The following is a 20,455-nucleotide window of genomic DNA, read 5'->3' on the forward strand; positions in this document are numbered from 1 at the left end:
AAATAATTTATATCATAATATATTATATAAATATATAATAATACAATAATTATATAATAATTTCAGAGTACACTGTAAAAAGTGGTAACACGATTTTGTAAGGATTTTTGTAGCCTTGTTATCAGATCAGTTTATTAATATAAAATTTTGCACAAAAAAAAAAAAAAAATCTAAATTATCACATGATGCACATTTTATTCATTCATTCATTTTTTTTTAATCTAATTATTTTTTTGTGGGAAAGAAAAAGAAAAAGCTAAGAAAAAGCTGTGCCACTGTGAAAAAGAAAGAGTCACTTAACAGTAGTAAAATGAAAATAATTTTCCCCCAAAAGTTCATTGCTGAATTATACATCTGTATCTGTAATTTAATTTATATATACTGTAATAAATATTGAGCTGCAAAAATAATTCCTGAATCCTAGTAAGAGTTTTTTGTTACAGTGTTATTGATCTCAGAGTTCACTGGGCAGGAAAGTCATTTGTGTATTTGAATTGTGAGTAAGCATTTACAGTCTTTTTTTCAACTGCTTACACACAAAATCTTTACTTGTCACACAATTTCTGAAAGCTGACACTCAAACACCAGAAGCACACACCAAATCTGCAAAACCATACACTAGTTCTCTGCCTTTGACTCAGTTTTCAATTTCATAAAACACTTTTTGCAAAACACAACACACAATTCTCTATGCAACACACAAAACTCTAACAGGAATTAATATTATGGAAAAGGTGTGTGCAAATGTTTGCTTTTGAGATGTGTTTGTGATATTTTGAATGCAGTGCAATTTTGCAAGAGATGTGAGGCATTTTGCATTTGTGTGTGCAATTCTTGGATTTGTGTGTAAAGTTTTGAAGAAAAAAGGAGTTTGTTCTGGGTGATTACAGACATTCACACCTCTGTTAATAACAGAAAATCAAACATTGTTTTCAAAACTGATCCCGTTTCAGTGCTTTGATATTATTGTATTTCTTTCTAATGTTAGGAAAGTTTTTGTTTCTCTTAAACTTGCACTAAACGTGATTATACCATCTTAGTAGCCTATGTAATTTTAATAGAACCGCATGTCTTCTTTAGTGACAAGCTCAGAAACATGTATAACCTGTTGAAGTTTTTTTTATATTGTGCATTGACTTGGTGCCATGATGGATATTGAAATGTTGTTATTTATTTTTCATTTTAAACAGTATAGATGATTTTTACTTAATGGTAATACGATATTTGTGAACACAGCTGTGTATGTCATACCATAAATCCCCAAAAACTATGCATGGGGGCTTGCTTTGGTGTTGCCACCCCTCATAGACCCCATGCCACCCCTTTGCCACCCTAAAAACTATTTTCTAGATCCGCCCCTGAGGAAATTCAGCTTTCCCATCACAGGAATAAATTACATTTTAAAATATATTACAACATAAAGCAGATATTTTAAATTATTTCACGATACTGCTGTTTTTACTGTATTTTTGATCAAATAAAGTGCAGCTTTGGTGTCCATAAAAGATGTCTTGCAAAAACTTTAAAAATAGATCATAAATCTTAGAACAGTAGTATATTAAAGTGTCAAACTCACCATTTAATCCATCTGATGTTGGATTTGAAACACCTTTGCACGGGCTTGAAAAGCCTCCTTATGCTGTCACCCTTGAACTTATTCACCAATTCACACACGATGATAAACACGCACAGACAAGTGAGGACAACCAAAGCAACTGCCCTCTGGAAGTTTAAATAACATGCAGCAATGAAGTATGCCAAATAACCTACAATTTAAAACACAGAAACATACTGAACATCATTTACTTGAGAAGTGACTCACCATACCAACACGTTAAATTAAAAACAATTATAGATATAAAACTGGGAAGAGATGTTACCTGCAGCAAGTATTCCCAAAGCAATGTATTTGATTATTTTGGAGTGTGTCTTGCAGAAGGTCTCTGTGGCCGTGATGGGTATGCATGCTTTGCTATGGTGAACAATGAATACATAGCTAAAGATCTTACACATGTGAAGTCCTACAGCATGATTGACAGAATTGTGATTAACAGAATCGAAACATTTACATTTTTGTCTATATTTCTTAATTAGGATGACATTATGTCATTTCAAAGGAATCTCATTTCCAAATAATGTGATAATGAAATCTTAATGACGTCGTATTTACAGATTAGATTCACAACCACACCTTAGGCATGATTTTGACTCCTTCTCTGACTCCTCTTTGTCACTGTCACTCAGGTCATCTGTTAATTTATCCTCCTAAGAACAGGAAAAAAATCAAGATTTTAAACTTGTTAACATTTTATAGAGCACTTCCTCAAGCCTATATACCTTCACAAATGCTGGATTGTCCACACCTTGTTCATTCCCATACGAGACGGTTGTCAACTGTAAATCTTCTTTGTCCGCTGTAAAGAAAGTTTCAGAAAACTTTTTACCAGCTCTAATGAACCTTGATCCAACAATTCCTTAGGAGCTACAAGTTTCAAAACACGTCCGTTTTCACATTTCATCCAAACAATTATTAACTACTACCCACAAATACAAAACCAACATCCTTTATTCAAACCATGGCAAAAAAAAAAACACCTGTTCAAATACCAGTTTGAATGAATCTCTAAAGAATGGAGAGATAAATAAATGGCTTACTCATTCTGCGTTCTCTGTGACAACTGCTGGGTCTTGAACCTTGAGCTGGGATATATACTCTGCCCACTTGGAAATCTTATCATTAATTAACTACATACAAATGTGTTTTTATTTAAGACACTTGCACGTTGCTATCAGATTGCTAGTCAGGGATGACTACACTGAGTAGTCATGAAACAGCATCATTTTATCATTTATTGCATTGAAGCTCCTCCTTATTTCCAGAGGCAACAAAATACAAAGTGTAGAAGAAAACAAACTATCAGGAATAAAAATCGAAACGTGATGAAGGGCCTACAATTCTATGGCCGTCCCAGAGGCAGAGTCACACGCTGAACAGGTGCCTGAGAGGAGGGGCCAGTATTATCATCATTCATACTATCCATATGATAAGACAATGAGAGCTCAATGGCCAATCAAAACTAGCCCAACTCGAGCCTGATGACCAATTAAACCCTAATAGCTGATGCAAAAACACAATATAGACCTGTACTTTTAAAGAATTTTCAGATTTCCTACTATTAGTAGGTGTAGTTTAATGTAGGCAGCAATAGGGTCATGGTTTGGATTCACAGGACACGATATTTATCAGTGGGCCCCGTCCTCGTTCTTATCTACAATATCTACAGTATATCATAGAAGACTTTAATGACACCTGGTCACAGAAAAGCAAAGTTACATGTATAATTTAACACAAAATACATTTAGAACAAAATTAGTGAACAAAAACTACCAGCCTTACACAATTAGGACGCTAGATGCCACTGTTGCACATTGTAGAGATTGATTCAGTTTTCTGCCTGAATTCAGAGCACATCACTAATAAAACACACTGGCACTGGCACCAATCTGAGCATATGCTACTCCTATTAATATATGGAGAATTATCAATCTCCACTTATATAATCCTATATAACCTTTTTTTCAGAGTTTGCTAGTATACTCGAATGCATGATTTTACTGCAAGTTGTGGTCTTGTCCTTGTAAAGGCTACTATAGGACAATGCACAATATCCAGCTTTAGATCAATTTGATTTGATTTGATTTTCAAAATTATGTAAAATGTAGAGCCTGTCTGACCCTAAACTGAAGATTTATGATAGTATCTCCACAGTATGTGGAATCTATGACTGATGACTCATAAAATTAAATGGTGCCTAATACCTTTTAGTTAACACAAGATGACGCAGACTCGCAGCTTTATAGACCGCAGTGTGCATCACTGCATTTTATTGAAGGTCTAGTGTGTACAAAACACATTAACACATATTCATTAAGACATTTTATGTGCTTTGTTAGAGCAAGCAGTCATGATTCACTAATATCAACCAAGCCTTTCCTGCACATTTTATGTGTCCACCTCACAAACTGAATGTTGTGATTTAACTTTGTGCATAATCATTCCTGGACATATCTCGTCAAAGTAAAGGTTTTATTGGCATCTATGGTTCAGTGAACTTTCCAGTGTACAAAACATTCTTCAGATTAAAATCATCTAGGCTACAAAAAAAAAAAAAACTTTTAGAAACTTTAAAATATATTTTATCTTATAGTTAGTGTATTTGAAAAAATCATGATAATTTGTTATCATTTTGACCTCTGTTTCTACTGTCTTAAAGGCAAGGGAATTCAGCTAGTTCTCTCTCGCTCTCACTCTCTCTATGTGATTGCACAATATGTAGGCCTATTTGATCAGGCTGAAAAGACTGTTTTATGAAAATGTTTTAAAAGAAATAGTATGTGAAAAGTTAAGGTCAGTGTTAGTAGTTTATCTACATTTTGTGGAGACTACATATTTAACAGTGGAACAGTCACGAAGAATCACAGAAGTATTTGATGAACTAGAAGAGTCCAACTGTATTTGGACATTGATATAAATTGATAACTTGAAACTATTTCCGAAATCAATTATTTGCGGAATTTGACTGTTCAAGCTTTCATCGTCAATATTAGGCTACGTATTCTCAAAGGAATTGGTGTTTTTGATCATTCCAGTGATTATATAGGCTAATAAATACATGCGTTATCAGCACAAGTTAACCCCAATCCTACCTAGTCATTCCTGGGATTCGGTAATATTTCAGTTCCCCCAGAGTTTCTAAAGTGGTGGTTCACCAAAATGAATTGTTAAGCTTTTCACAAAACTTTGGTATGCCCATTATAACGAATAAAAATAATGATTGCATTTTAATATTTTTTAGCATAAAATAATGTCTTATATCTATCCTAAACCAAGCATTTTGTCATGTCCCTGAGGCACGTCACTGAGTTTGTACTTAGAAAATTATTAACAAAATGTGCATAGTGTCTGTGATTTTTGGCAACAATGTAAGTATTTATGTGTGTTCCTTTCTTGTAAAAAAAAAAAGCAAAATATTTTATAAAAACCAAGTTATGTCCCTTAGTCTGAATTCAACCCTGTCACGCTAACCATTCTACGTCCATAATAATTTAGACTCCACTCATATGTGACATCATTTCCCAGAAATGACATCATTCAGGTCTCTTTAATAGTGGTGCAGAAAATGGTTAGTAGTATCATACTTTTTTATTCATATTTTCGAGGCACGTTATAGTCAGGGAGGGTACTGTCAAGCTTAACAACTCAACCCTGTTACATAAAATTAAGATGGAAAATTATTACTTTTTCAACATTTTATTTGAATCCATAAGTATATACTTTGCTGCCATATATGATCTACTCTCCTACACTACATGAGGAGCAGTGGCCATTTTGAGTGAAAAACCACAACCCCATCACAAATATATGTATTTCTCATTGTTATGGGGTTGTAAACTTGTGACAGGGTTGAGTTATTTGCTTCATTTATTAATAATTTTAATGAAAAAATTAAATAGTCATGGTTTCAGTAAATATATATACTCCAAAATCATGACAACTCATATTTTTGTTTTAAATAGAATTTTTGATGTAATATGTCCACTTAAATGTTGACAAGCATCATACATCAGAAATTGCACCCACATTTGCAGCAGAAAGACAATGTTGGCCATGCAGATATGTTGACCCAGAAACAAGGGGACAGTATCAGAGAGAAACAAAACCAAAAATTTAAATTTAAGGCAATGTATCCCTTCAAATGTAAAAACATTATAATTAAACATTATACATTAATGTTTGCCTACAAAACCACCACTGGCTCTGCACCCATTTACCTAAATTCATTACTTCAGAGTTATGTAATTTCTTGCTGATTACTATCTGACATGTTAAGGGCTAAAACAATAAAATTGTGGTTTTAGTTCAAATTTTAAATCAAAAATATTTTTTTACAAAAATAAAGAGACCGTAGACACACAATTTGTATATTTTTAGCTTCAGTCCTATAAAAATGTGACAATTATGATAAATGTTACATTTGTTATCATTAAATTGTTATCAGGGACACATGACCAGTAGGTACATGTTTGTTTTATAACAATTTCTGTGTAAAATCCTTTTTAAACCAATCCCATTTTGTCCTTTACGGGGTTGAGAAAAAAAGGTGTCTAAAGCTGAAAAAAAAAAGGTCTTTAATGCCTGAGGTGGGAAAATATGATTTTTTTGGAGGTTTGATATGTGCCTACTGATTTAGAAGTTGAATCACATGTAGTTGAAAAACATGTATATTCCAAGTTGAAATCTTACCGAATCCCCAGGAATGACCCACATACCTTTATCTTGGCAGTTTCATCAGAAAGATATGTTTTCAGTGGATAGAATGCGTTTCTACCCTGTCAAAGTCTACACCTTAGTTTAACCTTCTATCTATAGCTCATTTGAAATAAGACCACCACCAGTCTTATCAAAAAATTATAAATTGTGAAAATTTTCAAATTTAAGGTTAAGGTTTAACACAAACCTTTAAAAAAAAGAGCCTAATACAAAAAGACGATGGCCGTGACAAATTAATTTGTGATGTGCAAAGGAAAAAAAAACACTGTCAGTCGTACGACTTTTTCCAGAATGTAATCTGTCCCATTCATATACTGTAAACAAACACCCTTAAACACGCTATATGAAATAGGCTAGTTGCTCTTGTTGTTTGTAGAAACATCGCTATTTGTCTGTGGTTTAGCCTATGCAGTATTTTTTGCGCATCGTAGGCGCGTTTGCGTCTTCTAACTGGTCGGGGATGCCGTCCAAAATGCTGTCTATGTAGGCAGCTTCTCAGGATTTCAGCCACGGCCCTTGTGTGGCGTTGAGCGGGGTCCTCGAGCACACAGGAAGGGGAGAGAGCTGTTAGCTAGCAGACAGTGGGTAACTGTAAACAACTCACTTTTATAAGCCTCACAAATCAATCATACCTTACGCTGACTTGCTCATCCATTTGCATGGCTTTTGAAAGGTTGCTTTAAACCCGTGTTTGGCTGTATACCCGCAGACTGTTCTATTATTACCGCAGGTTTGCGTTATTTACAGAGCTGCAAGCAGCTAGAGAAGCGCGCACCCGACTGTACAGCTAACGCGTCTGTCAATACGAACCGCTTTACTTTCTTCATAAATACTCTCTCATCTGTATTAACATTATAAAACATATATAAAATGACAGGTCACGTGTAACGGGGTGAAGTAGTACTAATTTGACCGTGAGCAATGTTTTTAAAGGGGTTTGTTAGCTTGGCGAAGGTTTGTTTTCTCAGTTAGCATTTGAGCAAACGCTAGCTCTTTAACATTCTCGTACGAAAAAGCTCATAACTTTTGATAAATGTAATTTTTTATTTACGTAACGCCTGTAAAAAGGTGTTTTGTCGGCCTAAAACAAATTCTCCGAGAATTTTCATGTTAAACTAATTTAGGCGAGGGTGACAGGCTATCTTAACTATACCAAGGTAAATTTGACTGGCTAAAAAAATAAAACAGGAGTGTAGTTGCCATATACAGTATTGTAATGTTAAAATACTTAGAATGGAGTCAAAGTTTACATAAGTCTTTGAGCTGGCTGGACCAGTACTATGGAAGTTCCTGGAAATGTCAGTGCAATACAGATGAAGGAGCACAACAGCAAAACTGATGGATACCAAAAACTGCTGAGATGAATTAACCAGGAATCAAATGGTGATTACAGTTAAATTCATTTTTTTTATATTTTGTAGATCCCGAATGTTAACTTAAGCTGTGATATGGTTGTATGCCTGTTAATTCTAGCATTTATTATTTTTACGTATATGTGGCCTGCATATATTTTGATTTATTTCTCTTGACATATTATTGCTTCAGGTTTTGAAAGCCTCCAGTCATGGGAGATATGAAGACCCCTGATTTTGATGATCTCTTGGCTGCCTTTGACATCCCTGATGCGACCAGTCTGGATGCCAAAGAGGCCATTCACGGGAATCAAGATGAGGGAGAGGGACACCTTAAGCACCCGGAGATGTGTATGGATGCCACGGTTTTAATCCCTCACCCAGTGCCTACAACCGATGCCCCTGCTGTCAGTGTTATAGTAAAGAACACTAGCCGCCAGAACTCCTTTGAAAATCTTGTGGAGAAGGAGAGTTCTCATTTGGGGCAACTTTTACAAAATGGGTTCAAGAGTTCTGCAGGCTCACTGGAGACACATCCATCCAGCTATCCAAGGCTGGATAGCTCTTCTGTCAATGGAGACTGCTCAAGACGTTCCATGGAAAAGATTCCTGTTCTCTACAAGAATGAAAAAGTTCCCTCTCTGTCAGCATCTATGCCTCAGTTCAGCCCTATATCCAGCCCAGAATCTGAAGACATTCATAGCAATGGAATCGATGACCGTCCAAAATCTACAGAGGCCTCGTACTTCCCATCTGATTCACTCTTTACATCTTCGCCTCTTCCTGTTTTAGACAATCATGGAAAACCAGATGCATCCAGCTTGACATGCAATGAAAGACATCCTGGTTCAAAAGGTTTGGATGATGTTGGGTGTGATGGCTCATCTTTCAAAGATGCAGTTGAACAAATTTCTGAGACTAAAAGTGACCGCATCCAAGATTGTGGAACAAATGCGTATCCAACTCCTGAGATGAACATTTCTTCTTCCCGTCCATGCATCAAAGCTCACAGCTCCAGATTGTCATCTTGCCTTGATGCATTAGCAGCCCTGAATGCTAAAAAGGATCCAGGTGGGCAAACTAATTCAAAGGACCTCCCAGTTACCCCAAAAGAGACCATAAAAATTAGTCCAAAAATACCAATATCGCCAAGAAGTCCTCTGGAGGTGGTGAAACATTTTGCGAAACAGCCTGACAGCCCGATGAGTATATGCAGTGACAGCAGTGGTAAAGCATCTCCAGCTGTCGCTACTGGCTCGCCACCAGCCATCCCACGAGTCAGAATAAAGACAATCAAAACCTCATCTGGAGAAATCAAACGCACCGTCACAAGCATATTGCCAGACTCTGAAACAGAAGATCTTACATCACTGTTTGGGTCATCGCCATCGCAGTCCTCAGTTGAAGATGCCTTCTCGAAAACATTGCCTTTGTATCATTTAAATGATACTATTTCAGAGGTCATTTTTGAAGATGGAAAGCAGGAAGCCTCAAAGACACCTTTACTGGGGAGCAAATCCAGCATGAAATCAGTGAGGAACTCAGAGAAACTTCAAACTCAAAATAATGGTCATGCTCTAAAGACAAAGCATGGTGGCAGCAAGCAAAAGAAGGCTGCTTCTGCTCAGATTGGTTCTTTTGCTAATACAAACTACCTACCGAAGGCATTACACTTAGCGAACTTAAATCTTGTGCCACATAGCGTAGCTGCCTCGGTTACAGCAAGGTCTTCCACTAATAGACAGGAGCCCTCTCAGTTATCATCGTCAATGGTGTGCAGTTCTGTACCATTGGTGCATCAAGTTAAAAAAGTGTCTCCAAACACACGAGCTGTTGTTCCAAATACTGCAGCTGGAACCTTAAACAGATTGTTGAATTACTCAAACCCAGTGCCAACATATGTTCCTGACCTGAATCCACCACCAGGCACCAATATCAAGCTCCCACCGCAAGGCTATTGCTGCCTAGAATGCGGAGACTCGTTCGGGCTGGAAAAGAGTCTTGCTTACCATTACAGCCGTAGGAGTGTGCATATTGAAGTCGCATGCACCCATTGCTCCAAAACATTGGTGTTTTTTAACAAATGTGCTCTCCTGGCACATGCTCGAGATCACAAGAACAAAGGCATGGTGATGCAGTGCACTCAGTTGTTTATGAAGCCCATTGCTGTTGACCAGATGTTGGCGCCCACCAAGCCTAAGCAGTCTGTAAATCAGATACATTGCGGGAACACCACCTCAGAGTCAGCCAAAAGCCAAGTGGTCTTGCCACTTTATCCTGACAAAGTTATTAAACATGGATTCAAATGTCTGGACTGTAATAAACAGATGTCAGACTACACGGCACTTGCGGGCCACTATCAGAGATCAACGGAGACTGAAGATCTGGTGAGTCAGATCAATGAACTACTGGAATCACAAAGCATAACTTGACGTGTAAAATTATTACAAAAGCGACATTTTATTGTTTTTATATAAGTCAAGTCAGTGACATGTTCTTTTTGAGTACATTAAATACATTAAAAATGCAATTCACACATACAATGACTATGCCACTTGTGATGCTTTCAATTTCTGTATTAAATTAAGATATTTTTGTGGGTACATAGAGCGAAAAACACTTTTTGTATTTTGGCATAATCTTTTATTACTATTTCTTTTGTTGATATGTATACACTACCGTTCAAAAGTTTGGGATCAGAACGATTTTTAATGTTTTTTAAAGGAGTTTCTTATGCTCATCAAAGCTGCATTTATTTGATCAAAAATACAGGAAAAAATGTAATATTGTGAAATATTATTATGATGTAAAATAACGTTTTTCTATTTTAATATACATTGAATTCTAATTTATTTCTGTGTGCAAAGCTGAATTTTCAGCATCATTACTCCAGTCTTCAGTGTCACATGATCCTTCAGAAATCATTCTAATATGCTGATTTATTATCAGTGCTGGAAACTGTTGTGCTGCTTAATATTTTTTTTGGAACCTGTGATACTTTTTTTCAGGATTTTTTGATCCTGAGCATTTATTTAAAATAGAAATATACACGTATGTGTGTGTGTGTGTTAAATAATGTTTTTGAAAATAATGGTAAAGTAAACCTGTTTTGAAGGTGTCAGAAAGAAATGTTACTGTCTTTTACTTGATGGGTCATTCTACTATATAGAGAAAGAGAGAGTGTTTTTCAAAACCCTATGAAATCGATGTAAATACAAAGAGTACATTTCTAAGAACTTGGCACATGTTCTATATGAACATACGACACGTGTTTTCCTTTGATGAAGAGATCTTTTCCTTGCATTTCTTGTGGACACTCTTCTGTGTCATTGACCCTTATGTTTGCTTTCTTTAAATGCAGATGTGCAAGGTTTGCTCAATGCTGCTACGCAACAAGTGCAGCTACAGGGCCCACCAGCGCATTCACTCACACAAATCTCCTTATTGCTGTCCTGAATGTGGGGCACTCAGTCGCTCAGTGGACATCCAGAAGCATGTGAAAGAGAATTGTCTCCACTATGCCCGTAAAATCGGGTACTCGTAAGTACCTTGAACTGTGACCTCTAGACAAATGAACGTCTTTTGATCCTGAGCATTTATTTAAAATAGAAATCATAAGAGACTTCTTTAAAAAACATTACAAGTCTTACTGATCCCAAACTTTTGACCGGTTATTGCTGTCCTGAATGTGGGGCACTCAGTCGCTCAGTGGACATCCAGAAGCATGTGAAAGAGAATTGTCTCCACTATGCCCGTAAAATCGGGTACTCGTAAGTACCTTGAACTGTGACCTCTAGACAAATGAACGTCCTCTCCGAGACCACGAATGTCTTGTGTGTTGTTTTCGCTCTCTCCCTCTCCCTCTTTCTCATGTGCTCAAATTTCTTTCAGGTGTCTGCATTGTGAAATGCTTTTCATGTCCCTATCCCTCTTGAAGAGTCATATTGAGGAGAAGCATTGTGAGGTCTTCTATAAGTGCACTATCTGTCCTGTAGCCTTCAAATCTTCTAATGGCTGTCTGATGCATGTAAAAAACAAGCATGGTGGCAGTGAACCCAACCATCAGTAAGTGCATCTATTGATTGGTTACACCGTAATTTCAGTCTTAATAAATGTGACCCTGGAGCACAAAACCAGTCTTAAGTCGTTGGGGTATATTTGTAGCAATAGCCAAAAAATACATTGTATGGGTTTTTATGCCAAAAATCATAAGGATATTAAGTAAAGATCATGTTCCATGAAGATATTTTGTAAATTAATATATTAAAACTAAATTTTTGATTAGTAATATGCATTGCTAAGAACTTCATTTGGACCACTTTAAAGGCGATTTTCTCAATATTTTGATTTTTTGCACCCTCAGATTCCAGATTTTCAAATAGTTGTATCTCGGCCAAATATTGTCCTATCCTAACAAACCATACATCAATGGAAAGCTTATTTATTCAGCTTTGGACCACTTTAATGGCGATTTTCTCAATATTTTTATTTTTTTGCACCCTCAGATTCCAGATTTTCAAATAGTTGTATCTTGGCCAAATATTGTCCTATCCTAACAAACCATACATCAATGGAAAGCTTATTTATTCAACTCATGATGTATAAATCTCAATTTTGACAAATTGATCCTTATGACTGGTTTTGTGGTCCAGGGTCACAAATGTTCCTAGAACTGTGCTGAGGAGTTACTTCTGGTTCATTCTGTGCAGGGTGATCTACAAGTGTTCCTGTGAAACAGTCTTTAAGAGGAAGCAGTTGTTGTATCAACATGTTCATCATCGTATATGTGTGTTCAAGTGTCCAGAGTGCACTTCATTCTTCCCAAAGAAGCTACTTTTGGTGCAACATTTCAAGGTTTGTAACTGCTTGTAGTGTTGTTGGTCATTGCAATGTGTAACTGACACAGTTTCTGTCATCTAGTGTAATTGGGAAAATGATTGCACACATATTGTCTTATCAAACTGTAATTTTAGCTTTCATTTAGTTTAGACTAATAAAATGTTTACATGCACTTTAAAAGCCTGATTTCAATCGGGCTAAAGCAAAAATCTAGTCCTTTTTTTAAGATGTCATGTGACCTGTGAAGTCAGATGAACAGACCTAAATTCTAACAGAATGCTATTGTAGCTGGGCTTAGTCCAGCTTGTGTACATGTTAATCAGACTACAGCTGGCCTTGGCATTGTGCACTTGCTCCAAAAGACAGAGGTGGTGTGTAATGTGTGATATTATGTCAAATATTTAATTACGCATTGTCGTCATGTTTACTTCAGAGACAAAGACCTGCAAAAACTCTCTGTAGCTGGATTATAACGGTGCATGTAAACTTAAGGGAAAACTTCACTGAATAATGTATTTAGTATGTTTAGAAGGAGGTGTGAGTTCATTCCATACATATTTTATACATAATGCTTCTGTCTGGCACTACAAGACATTTACATTTAAGACATTTAGCAGATGCGCCTTACCAGCTTACAAAAAGTGCTTCATATGAGACTGTTGTGATCACCAGATGGTAAGCATACAATTAAGAGCATTATTAAATTAAGTACTTCCTGTACATAAGCAAGTAAGTGCTGTCTGGATAAATCTAATAATGTACATATACTGTATTTTCCGGAATATAAGTCATGTTTTTTCCATCATCTGAAATGTGCTGCAACTTTTATTTCAAAGCATCTTATATAATGCAATTAGCGTCAAGCATGCAAAACGGGCAAAGCACACATTTGTAGCCCAAATGTTTTTTGTATAGCGCATTACCCACATGCTGGTAGTTTTAGTTTCACTTTAAATACATTTATAATAAATCATGCTTATAATGAATGCCACTGCAATGTTTTATACTTACATTTTTTTCATTCCTGTTCGGATCTAAATACTGTTCAATTTAGAGCATGTGTCAAACTCAACTCTTGGAGGGCCACTATCCTACAGAGTTTAGCTCCAACCAACTCCAACAAACCAGCTGGATCAGGTGTATTTAATTGGGGTTGGAGCTAAATTCTGCAGGACATTGGCTAGCCAGAAGCTGATTTTGACACACCTTTGAATTTCTCGCCTTTTTTTCCTCTTTACAATGTAAATTTGACCCGTTGCGACATAGTCAGAAGTGGCTTTTTTTCTGGAAAATACGCTACAGTAAAACCTAGTAGAAATAAACAAGCCCATGCAAGATTCTTTTTTAAAGGGGTCCTATTATGCTCTTTTACAAAGTCTTGATTTTGTTTTGGGGGTGTACTAGAACAGGCTATCATACTAGGTTGTTCGAGAAACACATTATTTTTCACATATTTTACATTATTACAACACCTCTCTCCCCAGTCTGGCATGAACGCTTCTCTAGTGCAGCTCAACCAGGTCTCGTCCCATTCGTCGATATTTGTGATATCACAAATCCCAGAAAATATGCATTGTAGTCCAAACGATTCGTTCGTTGTAGTTTTTGAAAAGTGATTTCTGTTAAATAAAATATCTCCTTTTGAAGTGGACTTTGAGTTTTGTAACTTTGCAGATATTTTTTATGCTCAAACAGCAACATTACAGACTAACTAAAGTTGAAAAAGTGTAAAAGCATAATAGGACCCCTTTAAGTTAACCCAAATATTTTTTTCTGCATGAGCTGCGTGAGTTTGATTGCATGCTGGGAGGCACGTAGTAGTCAAGATGAGAGTATGTCACTTGCGGTGGGGTGCTTGCAAAAGACAGGTGGTTGTTCAGTGTGACATCAAGGCTCTTAGTTTTTTGTTTTTTTTTGGGAGACGTGTTTGATTTGTCAAGTAATTACAATAACTTTTAACAAAAGCATACAAAACTGTCCATTAACATTGGATGTGGTCTGTTTAGATAGCAGGATAAACACAAAATAAATAGAAAAGGAATTTTGTAGTATAATACTGTGGCAGAATGAAAGTGCCAGGAGAAATTTTTGTTATCTTCTTGTGGTTGCATTGTGGAAATAAAGAGCAGGTCATTTATTTTTGAATCTGCCACCGCTGTTTCCTATGCCATTGTACTGCCACAGCACTAGAGATGTCTCATCTCATCAGTGCTGACCTAAAGAACCAGTGTTGTATTGTATTACTCAGATATTTAAAAAAATGATTCGTATTTTAAAAGTGAAATAAATAATTTTTCATCTGCAGACTGTTCATGGTGGAGTTTTCAGAGGTGAAGCAGAAAAAAGCCCCAAAAAGACGGAGACTTCAACTTTGTCTGATAAAATGTCACCACAAAACTTCCAACCAAGGTTGACCAAACCAGTTAATGAGGCCTGCATGAAGGGAAGAGAGAGTTCTGCTGCACAGAAGTCAAGTGCTGGAGTTAGTATGAAGAACGTTGGTTGGACCTGTGGAGAGTGCCTCCTGTGGGTCTCTGACAGAGAGACCTACGTCAATCACATGAAGACCAGCCATGGCAAGGTGAGATCCTTGCAGTGCATGTAGGATTTTGAATCTGTGATCCAAAATCTTCACATTTGAGCATGCTTGTGTTTTGCAGTTGGTAAAAAGGCATCCATGTCGACTATGTGAAATGTCCTTCAATTCACCCTTGAGTCTTAAACGACACCTTCGCAGTGACCATGATGGGAGAAAGAAAGTTTACACATGCTGGTAAAATCACTATACTGTATAATTAAAAAAAGAAATTTGATATTCGAAGAAGTTTCATCAAGATTTCTTAAGAGGACAACTTTGTGTTGTTTCTTTAAAACTCCTGAAGGTACTGCACAACTGAGAGGATGTCATTCACTAAACACTCTATGCTAAAGAACCACATCAGCTTAATGCATGGAATCAAGAACCCAGATTTCAACCAGATGGCAAAGCTAGCATCTCAGGAGGTGGTCAAACCCACAAGCGAGGTAATCACAAATGCTTATTTTATTTATTTTGTAGAAACATTACTTCAAGTACAGCATATGCAACTGCATTATTCTCTTTCAGAAACGGAAAAGAAGAGCACAGGGGGCTCATGGAGCAGCAGGAAACGGGGAAACATCATGCAGCGTCCCTGGCAAGCGACTTAAGCCACTTTATCGCTGTGCCAAATGTGGCTTTGCCTCTGAAGACCAGGCCCAGTTTCAGGAGCACATACCTCAACACAGAACCGACAGCGATGCACCCCAGTGCCAGCACTGCGGCCTTTGTTTCACCTCTCAGTTAGCACTCAGCAGACACCTCATTATTGTACATAAGGTCAAAGAACCGGAGGAGCGTGAGGACTTTATCGATGAGGACACAGGGAAAGGACAAGAACACTCAACAGACTTGAGCGATGAAACCACACCTCTTTCAGCAAAAAAGACTGGCCTGTCCACAGAGGACGAGCTAATCAAACTCCACAGTGAGCTCACAGACACACAGGCATCAGAAACAAGTGGATTTGAGGAAGAAAAGGCCTGAACAAATTAAAGGACTCCTAATGGAAAGCTGCTAATCAACTTAATTGCAAGCAAATGTTTGCTGAATATGCAGCTGATAAATGTGGTACTGCAAACATGTTGCCTTACAGTGAAATACTATATCTCGTCATTTATCACATATATGAAATAATGTTTAAAACAGACACTCATTCAGAGTTTTATTGCATTATTTGGATTAACTTAACTGTTAAATTCATGCAATTAATGGTCACTTTTTACTGCTTACTCGTCCATCCTATGTATGTGGATAATCATAATTTATTTTTGTGTAATTGCATAAGCATCATGTCAGTGTGTTACAATGTTTCGCTAGAGAGCAAATGTATGTTTTTGTTCATGTACCACGTCAAAGCTGTCTTGGGTACATTGCAACGCAGGAAATGTAATGTCTGTTACTTAATGTAGCCATAAGTGAGACAGTCATGTAATATTTTGGCTGTTTTCAGGGTCACCAAAAATGCTAAAGAATTTAGTACCTTTGATGGTTAATCTTTGGTGGTGCTTATGCTGTGCTGGTCTTGAAGGAAGGGCATGTCTGATGTTTATTTTATATTTATTAGGTAGCGTGCTTGTATCACAAAGCTAAACATCTGTAACTGTATTACTACTATGGAGATTATGGAGATCATTCTAAAAGGTATTCACTTAAACCCAGGTATCTGCACTCAGAGAAAATATATTTTCATATTCATTCCATGTAGATTACTAGTTTCAATTACATTTATACTCAATGAGCCATTCTTACAATCAAATTTAGCACTTTTGTAAATGCTTGTATGGAAAAAAATATTTACATATTAAAGACATCAGAGTCTCAACATTAAAGAGTGTTCTACCAGCAGAGGTTTTATGTTTTGGGGGCCTTTAAAAACGTAAAATACAAAGATTACTATCGTTTTTGTCATTTCTTCGTTATTCCACCGATAATGTTTCAGATTAAACCTTTGATACGTTTAAATCTGCAATGAGACGATTTTCTTAGTGTGGAAAAACTCCTCACACTTATTTACTTTGAATCTATAATTGAATCTTTCTCTGGATAGGTTATATTTTGAGTCAGGTGCTGTACAGGTACATACCTTAAAGTCTTGGCTACAAAAGGCTGTTATTGCCTAGGAAAGATACAGTTCATTTAACACACACTGAGAGACTTTTTGTGACAACATGCCTCACTAGCAGGGAATGTTTTATTGTGCTCACTTGTTTACCGAACGACTATTACAAGACAAATTCTAATTTTAGTTTGTTGAACAGGATTACCAAAATTATTATAATTCAAGAGCCATCTATCCCATACACGCAGCTCTTACAGTTTTTAAAAAGAACCGACAACCTATCACCTTTCATAGGGTTATTCTTCCTGTCTTACCGGAAGTAACGAAACCAGAAGATTCGCCGCGTATCCGCTAACTACAGGAGTGGCGGCGAAACATTTGCAACAAAATCTCAATTTTGCAATTATTTTCATTGACTTTTGTCATACATATTTAATCTACAGACAAAATGTTATCATTAGACTTCCTCGACGATGTCCGGCGAATGAATAAGCGGCAGGTGTGTCTTTATTTAGCCAGTTAGCTCGGCGCTTCCTCTGCTTACTACACGTCAGCTTGAATGGCAGTGGCTTGAGTTGTAGAGATGAAATATGCTTTAAATGACTACATATTTTGTTGTTAAGTAGGTGTGAAAAGGAAGGCGGCTTTTTACAACAGCTGCTGTTCTGTTATTCTGTGCTCTTTATTTATATATTACAGTAACATGTCTTTCACTTTAAGCCGTTGCACTACAAACGATCTTAAATCTCCATCAGTCATCATTATCTTTACTAACACTTCGCTAGGAAATTTAATCAAACTGGGAGCCAAAGAAAAAACCATCTGATGTTTTGCACCTCGTGTTTTTCAGCTTTACTATCAGGTGCTGAATTTTGGCATGATTGTATCTTCAGCTTTGATGATCTGGAAAGGCTTGATGGTTGTAACTGGGAGTGAAAGCCCTATTGTGGTTGTTCTCAGGTAATATGGTCATATTTTTGCAGCATGCTTTATCTTTTACATGATGCTGTGTTCCCATTGTTAAATTAAATTGTTAAAATATGAGTGATTTTCAGGACTGTTGTAGTGTACTGTACTGTTATTTACAGAACCATTAAAGCTCATTTTAACTGTAGAAACTGGGCAAGTCAGAATGTAGAAGTGAGTGTCCTTATCCAGTAATCACAAAAACTGGAAAAGTGAATGCAAATGTATGGAAACCCTGATGATGTGTTATGGATTGGTGCACTGTAAGAAAAAAAAATATGCAGAAAAACAGAAAAAGTACTGGTTTCTTCCAGGACATTATCTGTTAAATTTATGGATATTTCCTTAAATTAAAATACAACATAATGCCATGCATAATTAAAAATACAGGTAAAACACCTTTGAATAATTCCATCATTTTAACATTGGGCCCTATTTTTATAGACTTTGCTTAAAATGTTTAAATTACTTTTGATTTTGAAATTGGTTTATGAATCTTATTTTTTTTTTAAATATATTTCTTAAAACCAGCGTTTTGTTAGGAAGCCAAATATAAAACCCACTGGGATATTTCAAAGTTAATTGAGGCATATAATCAAAGACTGATATGATTTAAATACTGCACAAGACAATGCAAAATGTTAAGCTTAGATCAGTGAAGTGTAATTATTAATAGAGCTGGGCAATGATTAATTGCAATTAATCACATCCAAAATAAAAGTTTTTGTGTACCGTGTATATTATGTGTATATATAAATACACATGCATGTATACATTTAATAAAAATGTTTATATAATAATAAATTTATAATGCTGTCTAATCAGCATCTTGATATGCCACACCTGTGAGGTGGATGGATTATCTCGGCAAAGGAGAAGTGCTCACTAACACAGATTTAGACAGATTTGTGAACAATATTTGAGAGAAATAGGCATTTTGTGTACATAGAAAAAGTCTTAGATCTTTGAGTTCAGCTCATGAAAAATGGGGGCAAAAACAAAAGTGTTGCGTTTATAATTTTGTTCAGTGTATATATACAGACAGTACACACACGTATATAAACAAAAACTTTTATTTTGGATGTGATTAATCGCGATTAATTGTTGCCCAGTGCTAATTATTAATGTCATTATTATTGTAGTGGAAGCATGGAGCCTGCATTTCACAGAGGAGACCTTCTCTTTCTCACAAATCGTGTTGAAGATCCAATCAGAGTGGGAGAGATTGTTGTGTTCAGGATTGAGGGAAGAGAAATTCCCATTGTACACAGAGTCCTAAAAATTCATGAAAAGTAAGTACAGTATATTTACAAGATCACAATGCACATGTTTTCCTGAATAAGAGAGTGTTCATGCAATACTTTTTCACCATAGCTTGGGCTGAAAATATTAAAGGTACAGTAAGCAATTTCTAAAAAACACTGTTGAAAGTGGAAAGCCAGTCACCAGTAAGGGGCGTGTCCAATCATGTTGGGGGAGTTGCCTGTGCTGCATAGCATGTTTGTGAATTTGGGGGGCGGAGCTATCAAGATAGAGGTGTGATCCTGTTGGGTAGGGGCGTGTTTGTTTTGGTGATTTCAAATATCAACAGTGTTTCAATCAATAGATCAATATCAGTCGCATACTGCACCAGTAATTGAGATGGCATGCTTGTTTTTAACTAGGTTAGAGCAGTGTGTATTAGTATTAAGTGCCGTTTGTGATTTTCTGATTATACTGTCTGTCTTTGTTCTTTCCAATAACATTGATCCCTACTAATTTCAGAGAAAACGGCGATATTAAGTTCTTGACGAAAGGTGACAATAATTCTGTGGATGACAGAGGCCTTTACAAGCAGGGACAGCACTGGTTGGAGAAGAAAGACGTGGTGGGAAGAGCAAGAGGGTAAGAATCCCTAGTCGCAGGTGTTGGTTCTGGAATTTGTATTTTTTTTCTTTTTCCCATAGAGATTTTTAAAAAGTCTTTGTTAAAGTATTATAAGCCATGAACCGAACCAAGCAGCTGCGAGTTGAATCACAACATTACCAACTAGCAAAAACGTATTTGAAAATCGGACAAAAGGCAAGCTATAGTGAGGGCTACGAATGACAATAGGTTTAAAAACGATGGTGAAATATTAAACTATTCACTAAAGTCCGCATGAAATCAAAATTGACTATTTACTTTACTAGCGCACATTGCTAGTCTTGATGTGAACAATTAATCCATGTAAATTAATCCGCTGAAAAAAATTGTTTGTCTTTGTAATCTTTAATCAAAATCTGAACATTTGCTTCCGCTCTGGAATGGCATTCCTTCTTTGATGACGTCAGTTTGACGGCTTGGGC

The 20,455-nt window shown here is 36.5% G+C and overlaps 3 protein-coding genes across 5 annotated transcripts in view; 2 read left to right on the forward strand and 1 right to left on the reverse strand.

The window, feature by feature from the left end:
- Positions 1-1,576: 1,576 nt before the first annotated feature.
- Positions 1,577-2,821, reverse strand: LOC107725729 (sodium/nucleoside cotransporter 1-like; the record flags this gene model as incomplete). The annotated part of the gene is made up of 5 exons (XM_016535106.1): positions 2,656-2,821; positions 2,338-2,414; positions 2,192-2,265; positions 1,881-1,972; positions 1,577-1,766 (listed from the first exon to the last, which is right to left on the reverse strand). Coding segments are annotated over exons 1-5 (437 nt in total), but the record flags the coding sequence as incomplete, so codon positions are not given.
- Positions 2,822-7,632: 4,811 nt separating this feature from the next.
- LOC107725735 (zinc finger protein 592-like) lies at positions 7,633-16,932 on the forward strand. 2 transcript variants are annotated; one of them, XM_016535112.1, is made up of 10 exons: positions 7,633-7,714; positions 7,877-10,070; positions 11,045-11,141; positions 11,372-11,453; positions 11,575-11,748; positions 12,393-12,537; positions 14,828-15,103; positions 15,183-15,295; positions 15,405-15,546; positions 15,629-16,932. In XM_016535112.1, exons 2-10 carry the CDS (start codon positions 7,896-7,898, stop codon positions 16,085-16,087), a joined length of 3,663 nt encoding a protein of 1,220 aa, XP_016390598.1. In that variant the 5' UTR covers positions 7,633-7,714; positions 7,877-7,895; the 3' UTR covers positions 16,088-16,932. The 2 variants fall into 2 exon arrangements, with proteins under 2 accessions (XP_016390598.1, XP_016390599.1); XM_016535113.1 differs by lacking the exon at positions 11,372-11,453 and having other exon boundaries at positions 11,045-11,223.
- Positions 16,933-17,256: 324 nt separating this feature from the next.
- The window catches only part of LOC107725738 (signal peptidase complex catalytic subunit SEC11A), a 10,026-nt gene continuing 6,827 nt past the window's right edge, over positions 17,257-20,455 (forward strand). The window contains exons 1-4 of one of the 2 annotated variants that reach the window (XM_016535118.1): positions 17,257-17,661; positions 18,013-18,122; positions 19,271-19,420; positions 19,893-20,012. In XM_016535118.1, the coding sequence (XP_016390604.1) occupies positions 17,611-17,661; positions 18,013-18,122; positions 19,271-19,420; positions 19,893-20,012 (431 nt within the window). In that variant the 5' untranslated portion in view covers positions 17,257-17,610. Of the gene's footprint in view, positions 17,662-17,762; positions 17,785-18,012; positions 18,123-19,270; positions 19,421-19,892; positions 20,013-20,455 lie in introns of those variants that run through there. The other variant, XM_016535119.1, reaches the window with a different exon arrangement.

The sequence above is a fragment of the Sinocyclocheilus rhinocerous genome, unplaced genomic scaffold, assembly GCF_001515625.1.
Source record: "Sinocyclocheilus rhinocerous isolate Xijiao unplaced genomic scaffold, SAMN03320098_v1.1 scaffold426, whole genome shotgun sequence".
Taxonomy (NCBI): Eukaryota; Metazoa; Chordata; class Actinopteri; order Cypriniformes; family Cyprinidae; genus Sinocyclocheilus; species Sinocyclocheilus rhinocerous.